The 12,153-nt window shown below is 47.7% G+C and overlaps 1 protein-coding gene across 1 annotated transcript in view; it reads left to right on the top strand.

Moving 5' to 3' along the window:
* WDFY3 (WD repeat and FYVE domain containing 3) overlaps positions 1-12,153 on the top strand; it is a 148,917-nt gene that overhangs the window by 131,256 nt on the left and 5,508 nt on the right. Inside the window, exons 57-61 of the mRNA XM_056855997.1 lie at positions 358-512; positions 1,514-1,672; positions 7,926-8,105; positions 8,381-8,563; positions 11,049-11,145. Of these exons, the coding sequence (XP_056711975.1) occupies positions 358-512; positions 1,514-1,672; positions 7,926-8,105; positions 8,381-8,563; positions 11,049-11,145 (774 nt within the window). The remainder of the gene's footprint in view (positions 1-357; positions 513-1,513; positions 1,673-7,925; positions 8,106-8,380; positions 8,564-11,048; positions 11,146-12,153) is intronic.

Genomic DNA, 12,153 nt, shown 5'->3' with positions numbered 1-12,153 from the left:
ATACCCCCTTGAAATAGGGGCTTCTGCTCATAAAACCAAACAAACAGAAACTGCTCATAAAGCCAAACAAGCAGAAACTAGACCTGAATAATGGATTGGATCCCATGGAAGATTTCCACGTGAGCAGCAGAGGTGGAAGAAGAAGTACCGAAGTTACTTCTTGCTGTCTGCTTGCACAGAATGAAAGCGATTCTGGCTCCACATGCCCTAGACATAGAAGATGGTATTTCTTGTTATGTGATACTGTGAAAGGTGAAGCATTCGCTGAATCTCAGACAGAGGGAACATTGTTTTTTCTAAACTGAAGTTTGTGTTTGCTGCTCACCCCCCCCCCAACCTCTTTTTTCCGTTGAACAGAGCTTAAGGAGCCTGTGGGGCAAATCGTATGCACTGACAAAGGAATTCTGGCAGTAGAGCAGAACAAAGTGCTCATTCCACCAGCCTGGAATAAAACTTTTGCTTGGGGCTACGCAGATCTCAGCTGCAGGCTAGGAGCCTATGAGTCAGACAAGGTTTGTATCCTGAATGTTTGTGCTTCTTCCACTGAACTCTAACTTACATAGAGCAAGAGTCCAATAGCACTTTAAAGACAACAAAATTTCTGACAAGGTGTGAGTTTTCGTGAGTCACAGCTCACTTCTTCAGATACCTGAAGAAGATACCTGGTATATGAAGAAGTGAGCTGTGACTCACGAAAGCTCATACCCTGCCAAGAAACTTTGTTAGTCTTTAAGGTGCTACTGGACTCTTGCTCTTTTCTACTGCTACAGACAGACTAACACGGCTGCCCATCATGATTTAATTTATGTAGTTGATGGTAAAAAAATGATTGCTTAATGTGAACACATGAAGCTGCCTTACAATGAATCAAGACCATTGGTCTATCAAGGTCAGTAATGTCTGCTCCAACTAGCAGTGACTCTCCAGGGTCTCAGGTGGAGGTCTTTCACATCACCTTCTACCTGGTGCTTTCAACAGGAGATGCTGGGGAACCTGGTGAGACCTGCATGCAAAGCAAATGCTCTGCCACTGAACCATATCCCCTCCCCTTTGGCATATCAGTAAACTGAGGAGGAGAGGGATAGCCAATGGTTTCTAATGAACGGTTCCTGTACATTTCATATCTTGAAATTCACCCATATAATGGGGAGCGGAGGACTCCAGCGCTATTCCTGGTATTTACCTATGTCCTTCTCCAACTCCCTCCCTCCGCAAGCAAAGAACTGGCCCCTGAACCCAGCTCCATAGTAGGGGTAGAACTTCAAAGGGCGCGGCTGCTTCTTGGAGACACCTTTTGGGGAAGGAGAAACCCAGCTCTAAGGCTGTGGGACCAAAGTGTAGGAAATGTGTTGCCCACTTTTCCCTCCCATAGTTGGTCTTGGATTTTTGATGCACGCTATTATTGCCTTTCCCCGAATTGGTTCTTTCTGAGACAGACACATAATAATATTGAACTGGTTGTTACTTGGGAAATTGACACAGGCTTTGTTCCCCCCTTTTTTTTACCTTCTAGGCCGTGATTGTTTATGAATGCCTATCAGAATGGGGCCAGGTTCTCTGTGCGATCTGCCCAAATCCCAAACTGGTCATTACTGGGGGAACCAGCACCGTTGTCTGTGTATGGGAAATGGGCACTTCCAAGGAAAAAGCCAAAGCTCTCACTCTTAAGCAGGTAAGTCTTTATTTCTTTATATTTTTATTTATTTCATTTATAGCCCTCTTTTCCCCCTCGTGGGGACCCAAAGCAGCTGACAGTGTTCTCCTCTCCTCCATTTTATTTTATCCTCTCAATAACCTTGTGAAATTGGTTAGGCTGGGAGTGTGTGACTGGCTCAAGGTCACCCAGCAAGCTTCCATGGCAGAGAGGGTATTTGACTCTGGGTCTCCCAGATCCTGTTCAAACACTTTAACCACTGTATTAGTGAAGCAGGCCACATACTGGATTTGATTGTTTGCTCAGGTGTAGAGCTGGATAGTGCGGTTGAATCTGAACCAGCGCCGTGGTCAGATCATTTCCTCTTAAAGGTCGGGTTGAGTTTCGGTACTCCCCTCTGCGAGGGCGGAGAGCCTGTTTTGGCTCACCTGCAGAGACTGATGGATCCTGTTGGTTTCCAGAATGCTGTGCAAGGATATTTTTCAGGACCTGTTGGCGGTCCCCTCTATGAGCTTACCAAGGACTGGCATAAGGGTCTTCTGTGGGCTGTTGATCGAATCGTTCCCCAACGCCCTCTGCACTCTCGGTGCTGTCTTGCTCCTCGGTTTACTGAGGAGCTTAGACATTCAAAGAGGTGGCTCAGACACATGAACACATGAAGCTGCCTTATACTGAATCAGATCCTTGGTCCATCAAAGTCAGTACTGTCTACTCAGACTGGCAGTGGCTCTCCAGGGTCTCAGGCAGAGGTCTTTCCCATCACCTACTTGCCTAGTCCCTTTAACTGGAGATGGCGGGGATCGAACCTGGGACCTTCTGCATGCCAAGCAGATGCTCTACCTCTCAGCCACAGGCCCTGCAAATCTGGCAACGAACTCCTGATGAAGCTACAAGAACATTCCCAGTTGAGGGCCTGAAGGCCTTTGAAGTGGCAGTGAAGACAAAGAAATAACCTTTCATCTTCGTGGCCTCCGTGCAGTCCCACATGGGTACTGCACGTGCGCAGGCCAGCCACGGATCTTTCTGACAAGCTTCTGAAAGGTCAGATATAGGAGCGCGAAGTCGCCCCCACCCCCCTCTGTCACGGTACGAGCCAACGGCTCTTCCCGCCCAGTTGGACCGGTGACGAGGGGGTGGGGGCTCGCTCCTCCCTCATTTCTCTTTCTGCCGCCGTGGACTGAAGACGTTTTTTTGTCTTAGCTTCGAAGTTACTGAGGGAAGAAATTGTTTGTGTTTTTAACTCATTTAAAGTTGTGTAGTTCTTCATATATGACTGAGAACATTGTGGCCTTATTTAAAAAATGTGGGAAATGTGGAACGAAAATGGCCCAGAATGATGAACACTGGGAATGTCTCCTTTGCCTAGGAGAGGGCCACGTCCCTGCATCATGTAAGGCCCGTCTACTATTTACTCCTAAAGCGAGGCAGGAGCGCGCCTCAGGATTAAAGGCAGCGCTGTGGGAAAATTCCCTGAAGGCACTTAACCCTCCGGGAGATCAGTCAAAGAAGGATCGCTCCCCTTCTATTGCCTCGGTCCCAGCTCCGGTACCAAAAGCCGTTGAAGGTCCAGCTCCCTCGCAAGTGAGGGTGGCTTCGGAACCTCCAGCCAAGAAGGCTAAAAAGAAGTCAAAACATGTTTCAACTTCGAAGGATGCTCAATCGGCAAAACTGCCTGCAGCTCCGAAGCCCGGACCCGAGCCCCTCCCCTCAGAAGGGAATCGACGTCACTCGGCGTCCGCATCGCCTCCGCCCCCTAGAGGTCGACAGCTATCTAGATCTCCGGCGTGTCGGAGGCGTCATCATTCTCCCTCGCCTAGACATCGGGATTCCTCTGGGTCTCCGCGCCAGGGCGCTTCTCGGCAGCGTACCTCAGCGTCTCCTTGACCCCGACGCGCCTCTCCACGTCATGCAGAAGTGCATCCCACCAAGCGGCATTGGACTCCTTTGCCGTCGATGGGGGACATCTTCTTCTCTGCTTCCTCGGATGAGGACGTTATTGAAATCCTGCTGATGTTAGATGACAGCAGAATGCCTCACTCCCATTTCAACGATTGCCGATCAGGCCACACCTGTTGCGGCCACTCATGTTCTTGGGAATGCTGTACCCAAGACTACCATAAGAAAGAGGGACATTACGACTACCTACCTTCAAAGCCGCTGCCTAAGGAGCCGGCGACGTCTGATCCTCTCCACTCCTCGACCCACGACTTACCTGCGGGTATGGAAGAAGACATCGACTCCGAGAAGGACTCAGAATCCACCTCACTTCCACCTCCGGCGAGGCAGTAGGGGATCCGTCCCCTTTTTCCCCAACCAAGGACATTCGGTCTTATACCGAACAACTCCTGAGACTGGCCAAGTTACCAAATATCCCTGGTAACGTCAACTTTGAAGGCTCTGGGCATGATTATTAATGAGAAAAAATCCCAGCTTCAACCCAGCCAACAAGTCTCCTTCATTGGAACACTTTTGGATGCCACCTCCGGCAGGGCCTTCCTCCCTATATCAAGGGCTGAGGCTATTCGAAGGATGGTGCATAGTTTTACTTCCTGTATATTACAACCTGCTGTTCGTATCCAGAAACTCCTAGGCTACATGGCATCCACTACTGCGGTGGTTGCACACGTCAGACTTAAAATGAGGCCTTTGCAATTATAGTTTTGGGGCAATATTACTTTGAATGTGGATCCCCAGTGGGAACGTATGTCTATTCCCAGGACTGTGTTGTCATCCTTAAAGTGGTGGTCCTTAGAGGGTAATCTCAAGAGGGAATCCCATTTGGGGTACACCAACACGACTACCAGACTTTTACTGATGCGTCCCTCGAGGGATGGGGGGGCTTATTGCGGGGAGACCACAGTTAGGTGAACTTGGTCCCAATCAGACTGTACTTTACATATTAATGTGCAGGGAGGCATGCCTAGTATGGGAGTGGGCCATAGCACACCAGGTCACACTCTCGGCCATACACATAGCGGGATGCGACAATGTTACTGCAGATGCCCTCAGCAGGGAGGGCTCAGATGTTCACAAATGGTCCATCAGAGAGGACCTCCTCTACCAAATATTCGACGAGTGGGGGTTCCAGTCTCTAGACCTGTTTGCATCCTCTCAGAATGAAAAATGTGCCTCTTTTTGTGCAAGAGCTGCCAAGGACCCGGGTTGCCTAGGAGACGCATTTCAGCTCACCTGGCAGGGTCGTCTTTTTTATGCCTTCCCGCCTTTTCCCCTGCTAGCCAAAGTGATAGGCAAGATGGCCGTAGAGGGGACACATGCCATCCTGATTGCTCCTTATTGGCCAAAAAGGCCATGGTTTCCCACTCTTTGGTCTCTCTCCAAGGGTCAGTTCAAACTATTTCCGCACGTAGCGGACCTACTGTCAGTCGGTCAGGTTTACCACCACGATACAGTAACCCTGCGTCTAACAGCATGGCGGATAACGCCTTAAACATCTGGTCATTGGGGGTGGCTAATGTTTTACTTGCGGCTCGACGACCCTCTACTAGAGCCTCGTACAATTCCAAATGGAAAAAATTTGCTATTTGGACTAGTTCTTTGGGTCTCGCACCAGAATCTTGTCCGTTACCAAAGGTTTTTGAATATTTACTCATGTTGAAGAATGGCGGGCTCGCTAACTCTTCTATTAAAGTACATTTGACTGCCATTTCGGCCTTCCATTACGGTGTCGACTATTTTTCTCTATTCTCTAATCCTTATAGCAAACGTTTTCTGAAGGGACTGAACAATTTGTTTCCGCCCACTACTCCTCCAGTTCCTCAATGGAGCCTATCCCTAGTGCTAGCCGGGTTGGTTAGACCTCCATTCGAATCCATGGCAACCTGCGATCTGTCATACTTGGCTTATAAGACAGACTTCTTGGTGGCCGTCACTTCAGCCCGAAGGGTGAGTGATCTTAGTGCTCTGAGACACGACCCCCCATTCAGACAGAGTGGTGCTGAGGCCCAGTTTGGACTTCCTCCCTAAGGTGGTGTCTAAGTTTCATGTCTCTCAAGACATCGTTTTTCCTGTTATTTTCCAAAACCCACAGTCGGATACGGACAGGACTTTCCATAACCTAGATGTTAGGAGAGCCTTGCTTTTTTTAACAGAACTCTAGCTTTCAGGATAGATAACAATCTTTTTGTTTGTTTCAAGAGTACAAAGACAGGGAAAAAGCATCCCCACAAACCATACCCAGATGGGTTTCCTCCGCTATCAGAATAGCATACAAGGAGTCCCAGTTAGAGTGCCCTTTTCCCATTAGGGCCCACTCCACTAGGTCACAAGCCTCCTCGGCTGCTTTTGCAGCACATGTTGATCTGAAGGATATCTGTAAAGCAGCGACGTGGTCGTCTCCACAGACCTTCATACGGCATTACTCGAAGGACGTGGACGCGAGTCGGATGCTGCCGTGGGACAAGCTGTATTGCATGCACTGTTTCGTTAAGCAGCCACACTCCCACCTCCATGGTAAGAGAGCTTGCTATTCTCCCATGTGGGACTGCACGGAGGCCACGAAGATGAAAAACAGTGATGCACTTACCTGTAACTGTTGTTCATCTAGTGGTCCTCCGTGCAAGCACACATCCCTCCCTCTGTCCCCGCTGTGGGCTGTCACTCATCAGAGCGGCTGCTCCGCAGCTGCAGATGGAGAACTGAGGGAGGAGTGCGCCCCCACCCCCTCATCACGGGTCCAATTGGGCAGGAAGAGCCGTTGGCTCGGACCGTGACAGAGGGGGGCGGGGGCGACTTCGCGCCCCTATATCTGACCTTTCAGAAGCTTGTCAGAAAGATCCATGGCTGGCCTGCGCACGCGCAGTACCCATGTATGCCTGCACTGAGGACCACTAGATGAACAACTGTTACAAGTAAGTGCAACACTGTTTTACTTGTCTGTCTCCATTGCATCTGCTAGTTGGCATCCAGCGATAATTGGGATAATTCACTGATTGACCTCTTTAACGATGGATTCCTGAAGTGACAGCGATTTGTTATTGAGCTGTGATGTATTTGTGAACTTTTTTGCAGCTAAAGTCTCAAAGCTCTGACAGGTCCTCTCCGCTAGTTTTCATGTAAATAGCCTGATGGAGGCTTCAAGGGTTCCATCTGGTCCATTTCTGGACCTCTCCTGCCCCACGCTCTTTGTTGGTTATTGGCAGGGCCCTGGGTGTTGTAAAGCCAACCACCTGCTCCTTGGAGGTACCTGTCCTGGCTGGTTAAATACTGTTGGGATGTGGAAGGAGGACCCCTGAGGGAGATCGTTAATTTGTCTCTCTCTCTCAGGGCTGCTTCTCTAGTTCATTGAAGGAGGTTGTAGTTGGACCTGTGTTGGAAAAGCCTTCATTAGTTAAAAAGGACCTGGCCAATGACCACCCTGTAACAGATTTGCTATTCTTGGGAAAGGTAATTGAGTGGGCAGTGGCTGAGCAACTCCAGGCTTTCTTGGATGAGATCTCCACACTTGACCCTTTCCAGTCCAGCTTCGGGCCTGGTTTCGGGACTGAGACGGCACTTACTACTCCAGTGAATGACCTCCGGCCTCAGTTGGATTGAGGCGGTTATGTGCTGCTGATTTTATTAGATCTGTCGGCAGCATTTGACACGGTTGACCCTTTGGGTCCTGATCAACCTTCCAACCTTGCTTGGGGAACAGGGGACTGCCTTAAGGTGGTTTTCCTCATTCCTCCAGGGACGCTCCCCTTGGTGTGTATACCGGCCACTAAAATGTCTGTGGGAGAAGGGACAGGAATGCTGAGTTTCCTGTCAGAGCTGTAGAAAGTTTCTCATGGTCCCATATATGTGACTGTTCAAACAGTTGCTCTTATTGTGAATGTTTCTTTAAGTTCAACCCAGTTTGACGTCTTTCCATCCAACCAAATGAACACTTGTCCCTGTAGAGATTTCTAGGCTGTAATATGTGCCGGAGGGTAGTACTAGGGTAAGGGGCCTGTTTTGAATTTCCAGAACTAAACCCTTTCCTGATTAGTTCTTTGATGGAGAATTCACCACTCACATTCTCAGTTCATTTCCCTGGGGCTTGCTTGGGAAATTCCCATTGACTCAATTACAGTTCACATCCTCTACTACTACATTCTCTTTCTATAGCCCTGTGTCACGCAGAAACCATATTTAACTTGCTGTTATAAACAAGTAATACTTCATTGTCTTTAGGTTACATTTGGCTTCCCATTTCTGTAAAGAAAAACAAATCTGCTCTTTGTGTCTGTGAATGTTTTGGCACGCATCACATCCTCTTCTGCTTTCCTTTAAGGCGCTACTCGGCCATACAGAAACGGTCACGTGTTTAACGGCCTCGCTGGCCTATCACATCATTGTAAGTGGATCTCGCGACCGGACCTGCATTATCTGGGATTTGAATAAACTCTCCTTCGTCACCCAGCTTCGAGGTCACCGGGCCCCAGTTTCAGCTCTCTGCATTAACGAACTGACGGTACGAACCGAAACATACAAGCTAAGCATCCATACTAGACATGCTTTCCAGAAGGTTTTGTTGGCTGCTTTTACAAGATATCCTACTTAGAAAATTAACTTTATTTAGGTGTGTTCGAGACCATCTTCTCCCTACTGCTTTAGACCACCACATACATCTCTTCAGTGTTGGTTTTTTAAGATGATACATGTTTAACGTGCATTAAATGAGAAAACATCAGAAAAGCTTTCTTTTAAGATCCAATAGTATTAAGAACTTTTCTCCCCGTTTTCCAGGGGGATATTGTATCCTGTGCTGGCACTTACATCCACGTGTGGAGCATTAATGGGAACCCCATCGTGAGCGTGAACACTTTCACCGGACGTAGCCAGCAGATCCTGTGTTGCTGCATGTCGGAAATGAACGAATGGGACACTCAGAATGTTATCGTGACGGGGCATTCGGATGGAGTGGTCCGAGTAAGTACCGGTGGCAACGTTGAAATATATATATGGAAGGGGCAGTATTTCTCTCTAGCTACTAGGAAGAAAGTAGATTCCTTTGAAATGTGGTGTTGGAGGAGAGTGCCAAAAAAACAAATCAGTGGGTTCTAGATCAAATCCCTAGAAGCTAAAATGACTAAACTGAAGCTGTCGTATTTTGGTCACATGAGAAGACAAGAGTCACTAGAAAAGACAGTCATACTAGGAAAAGTTGAGGGCAGCAGGAAAAGAGGAAGACCCAACAAGAGATGGATTGACTCAATAAAGGAAGCGACAGCCCTCAGTTTGCAAGATCTGAGCAAGGCGGTCAAAGACAGGACATTTTGGAGGACACTGATTCATAGGGTCGCCATGAGTCGGAAGCGACTTGACGGTACTTAACACACACACACACACACACACACACACACACTTGATGTCAGCCCTGATCTTGGAAGCTAAGCAGGGTTGGCCCCGGTTAGTTTTTGAATGGGAGACTACCAAGGATTACCAGGATCGTTACGCAGAAGCACAATGGCAAACCCACCTCTGTCTGTCTCTTGCCTTGAAAATCCCATAAGGGGTCGCCATAATCAGCTGCGACTTGACAGCACTTTACACGCGTCTCTTGCCTTGAAAGCACTACGGGGTTGTCATAAGTCAGCTGTCACTTCACAGCACTTTACACACACGCACAGACACACATACTTGATGTCATGGGAAACGTTATGTGGCTCTCTTCCTACCGTGTGACCACCTCCCATTTGAGACCCACACTGATCTTAGCTGACAGTTGCATATATGAATGAGAGGAACAGAAACCAAATCTCCATAATACTTGATGTTACGTTATCCTCTTAAAATGTGTCATGGGATCCCTTGTATAGAATTTCCAGGGACTTATTCCAAAATTGCAGCTCCTACCTATTCAGGTAACTACTTCTAAAGTAGCTTCAAAGATCAGGTTCTAGAGAGGAGGGGAGTAAAGTATTCCACCCCCCTATTGTCTGGACGTACGGGACAAACAGGGTCAGGAATGTAATATTATTTTAACTGCTGAATTGAAGTTAATGTAAATGGTAATAGGATTTTTCATGCATTGTTAGTTTGCCCAAGTCTTCATGAGCAGGAAGAGCCTTAAATATGAAGGTTATGAATTTAAATGTACATTAGAGTGCTGTTGAGATTGTATATGTGTTCTTTTCCTCTTAAAGATATTTTTTTCTTTTGAATACTAGATCGAATTGTTTTTTAATGGATTACGAATTGCTTTTTAATGGTTTTTCAAATGTCCCTCGGTGGTTCTGAAAACAGCAGTTTGGTTTTAATAATAAATTAGTGTCTTGAAATTGCCAGAGAAGCCCTTGCCAAATGACACGAAGGCCTAATTCTCTCAGGCAGCACATGACCCACATCTGGGCTGTAACAGTAAGCGGGCGTACAGATGATTGAATGCTCCAACAACAGCAAAACATAACCTTTTCCAAAGTTTCATTTTAGGGGGAAAGGCTAGTGCTTGCCTGACTTTCTCTCTGCCGTGCAGGCTTTTTTGGGACAAATCCAAGTCATGTGAGATCTCGCCTGCGAGGTGTAGTGGTTAAGAGTGGTGGTTTGGAATGGTAGACTCTGAGCTGGATAACCGGGTTTGATTCCCCTCTCCTCCACATGAGTAGCAGAGGCTAATCTGGTGAACTGGATTGGTTTCCCCACTCCTACGCACGAAGCCAGCTGGGTGACCTTGGGCAAGTCACAGCTCTGTTAGAGCTCTCTCAGCCCCACCTACCTCACAGGGTATCTGTAATGGGGAAGGGAAGGTGATGGTAAGCCAGTTTGATTCTACCTTAAGTGGCAGAGAAAGTCGGCATATAAAAACCAACTCTTCTTCTTCTAAAACCTTTAAGTTGCTCTAACTGTTCTTGTGAAAACTTATCTGCTGGCTCTGTGCTGGGGGCAGTAAGAGCTTGTCTATTTTGTACAGCCTCTAATTTAAAACAAACTTTGATCATAACTAACAGCAGACCGTCGCACAAGACAGAAACCTGGGAACCGGAATCACAAAAAGCATAAAATCACACAAGGTTGGAAGAGACAACAAGGGCCATCCAGTCCAACCCCCTGCCATGCAGGATCCCACAGTCAAAGCGCTCCCGACAGATGGCCATTCAACCTCTGCTTAAAGACCTCCAAAGACGGGGACTCCCCCCCCCGAGGCAGCAGTTCTTCCTAATGTTTAGGTGGAATCGCTTTTCTCTTAGTTTAAATCCATTACTCTGTGTCCTAGTCTCTGAAGCAACTACAAGGAATCCCTTGTAGAAAGTACCGTACATTAAATCAGTAAACTTTCGGCATCATGTACGCCTTCGAGCAAGCAAGACGAGAAATAGCTGACTTTAGTTCAAGACTGAACAAAGGCCTTCAGACGAAATACAAATATGTGCCGAAGTCCAGATCCGCTCACCACACTCTGATCTGATTTTCCCAGTTCTGGCGGATGGAGTTCCTGCAGGTTCCAGAGACGCCAGCTCCGGATCCCGTGGAGGTGCTTGAGATACAGGAAGAGTGTCCAGAAACACAAATAGGTGATTGTGATGTTACGGTATTTTTTAAAAAAATTCTTCTTCTTTCCATCTATGAATTGCTGCAAGTGTAAAATGTATGCTCTTGCGATGCATGTTCGGAATATAGGTGGGGAAGAAAAATGAACTGTGTCCGTGTTGCATGACTGGAACCTCTGAAAGAGGGAAGTGGAGGAGGAGTTAAAGGGCCTTTTGCCTCTTCAGGGATCCAGGCATTAGCTGAAGGCTTTTCTCTCTCGTTTCATTGCGAAGTGAGGGATCGAGAACAGTTCTTAACCTGCTAGATCATGCACCAAGATGTTGCTGTCTAGCAGGAAAGAAGCGGGCGTAGTTTTCCCTTGGGGGCGTGGGGAGAGCCCAGAGCTGAGAGAGAGAGAGCGACCAGGGGCCAGACAAGAGGATCTGCACATTTTGGCTTCCACGCAATGGGGTCAGAGCCCACTCATGTTTGAGTCGAGAATGATGGGGTTCCCTCTTTCCCCAGGGGCACAAGTGACAGAATCACTCCCATCTTGAACACACACCTGAATACATGAAGCTGCCTTATACTGAATAAGATCCTCGGCCCATCAAAGTCAGTATTGTCTACTCAGACTGGCAGCGGTTCTCCAGGGTCTCAGGCAAGGGTCTTTCATACTTGGCTAGTCCTTTTAACTGGAGATGCTGGGGATTGAACCTGGGACCTTCTGCATGCCAAGCAGATGCTCTACCAGAGCCACAGCCCCTTCCCTTCATGGACTCATTGTGTGGGTTTATCAGCCTGCAATAGCTGGCTGATTTGCTTAGCGAACTTGCAAACACACCCTTGGTCACAAAGCAACAGGAAAAAGCAGGATCTTACCTTTGAAAGTGGTACTTGTCTGTCTTATCTCCGAAGATACGTATCTTCCTAATGACCCATTTAGCTGAACATGAGTGTGGGTGCTTGCCATGTCTTGTTCTCCTGCTGTTATATCAGCGGCTGTGAAATTAACACGGAAAATAACTCCCTTTGCCAGAAATGGGTTGTGT

Source organism: Euleptes europaea, chromosome 9 (genome assembly GCF_029931775.1).
Source record: "Euleptes europaea isolate rEulEur1 chromosome 9, rEulEur1.hap1, whole genome shotgun sequence".
In the NCBI taxonomy this organism is placed as follows: domain Eukaryota; kingdom Metazoa; phylum Chordata; class Lepidosauria; order Squamata; family Sphaerodactylidae; genus Euleptes; species Euleptes europaea.
The sequence above is the reverse complement of the archived record's forward strand: the minus strand, read 5'-3'. Positions and strand labels throughout refer to the sequence as shown.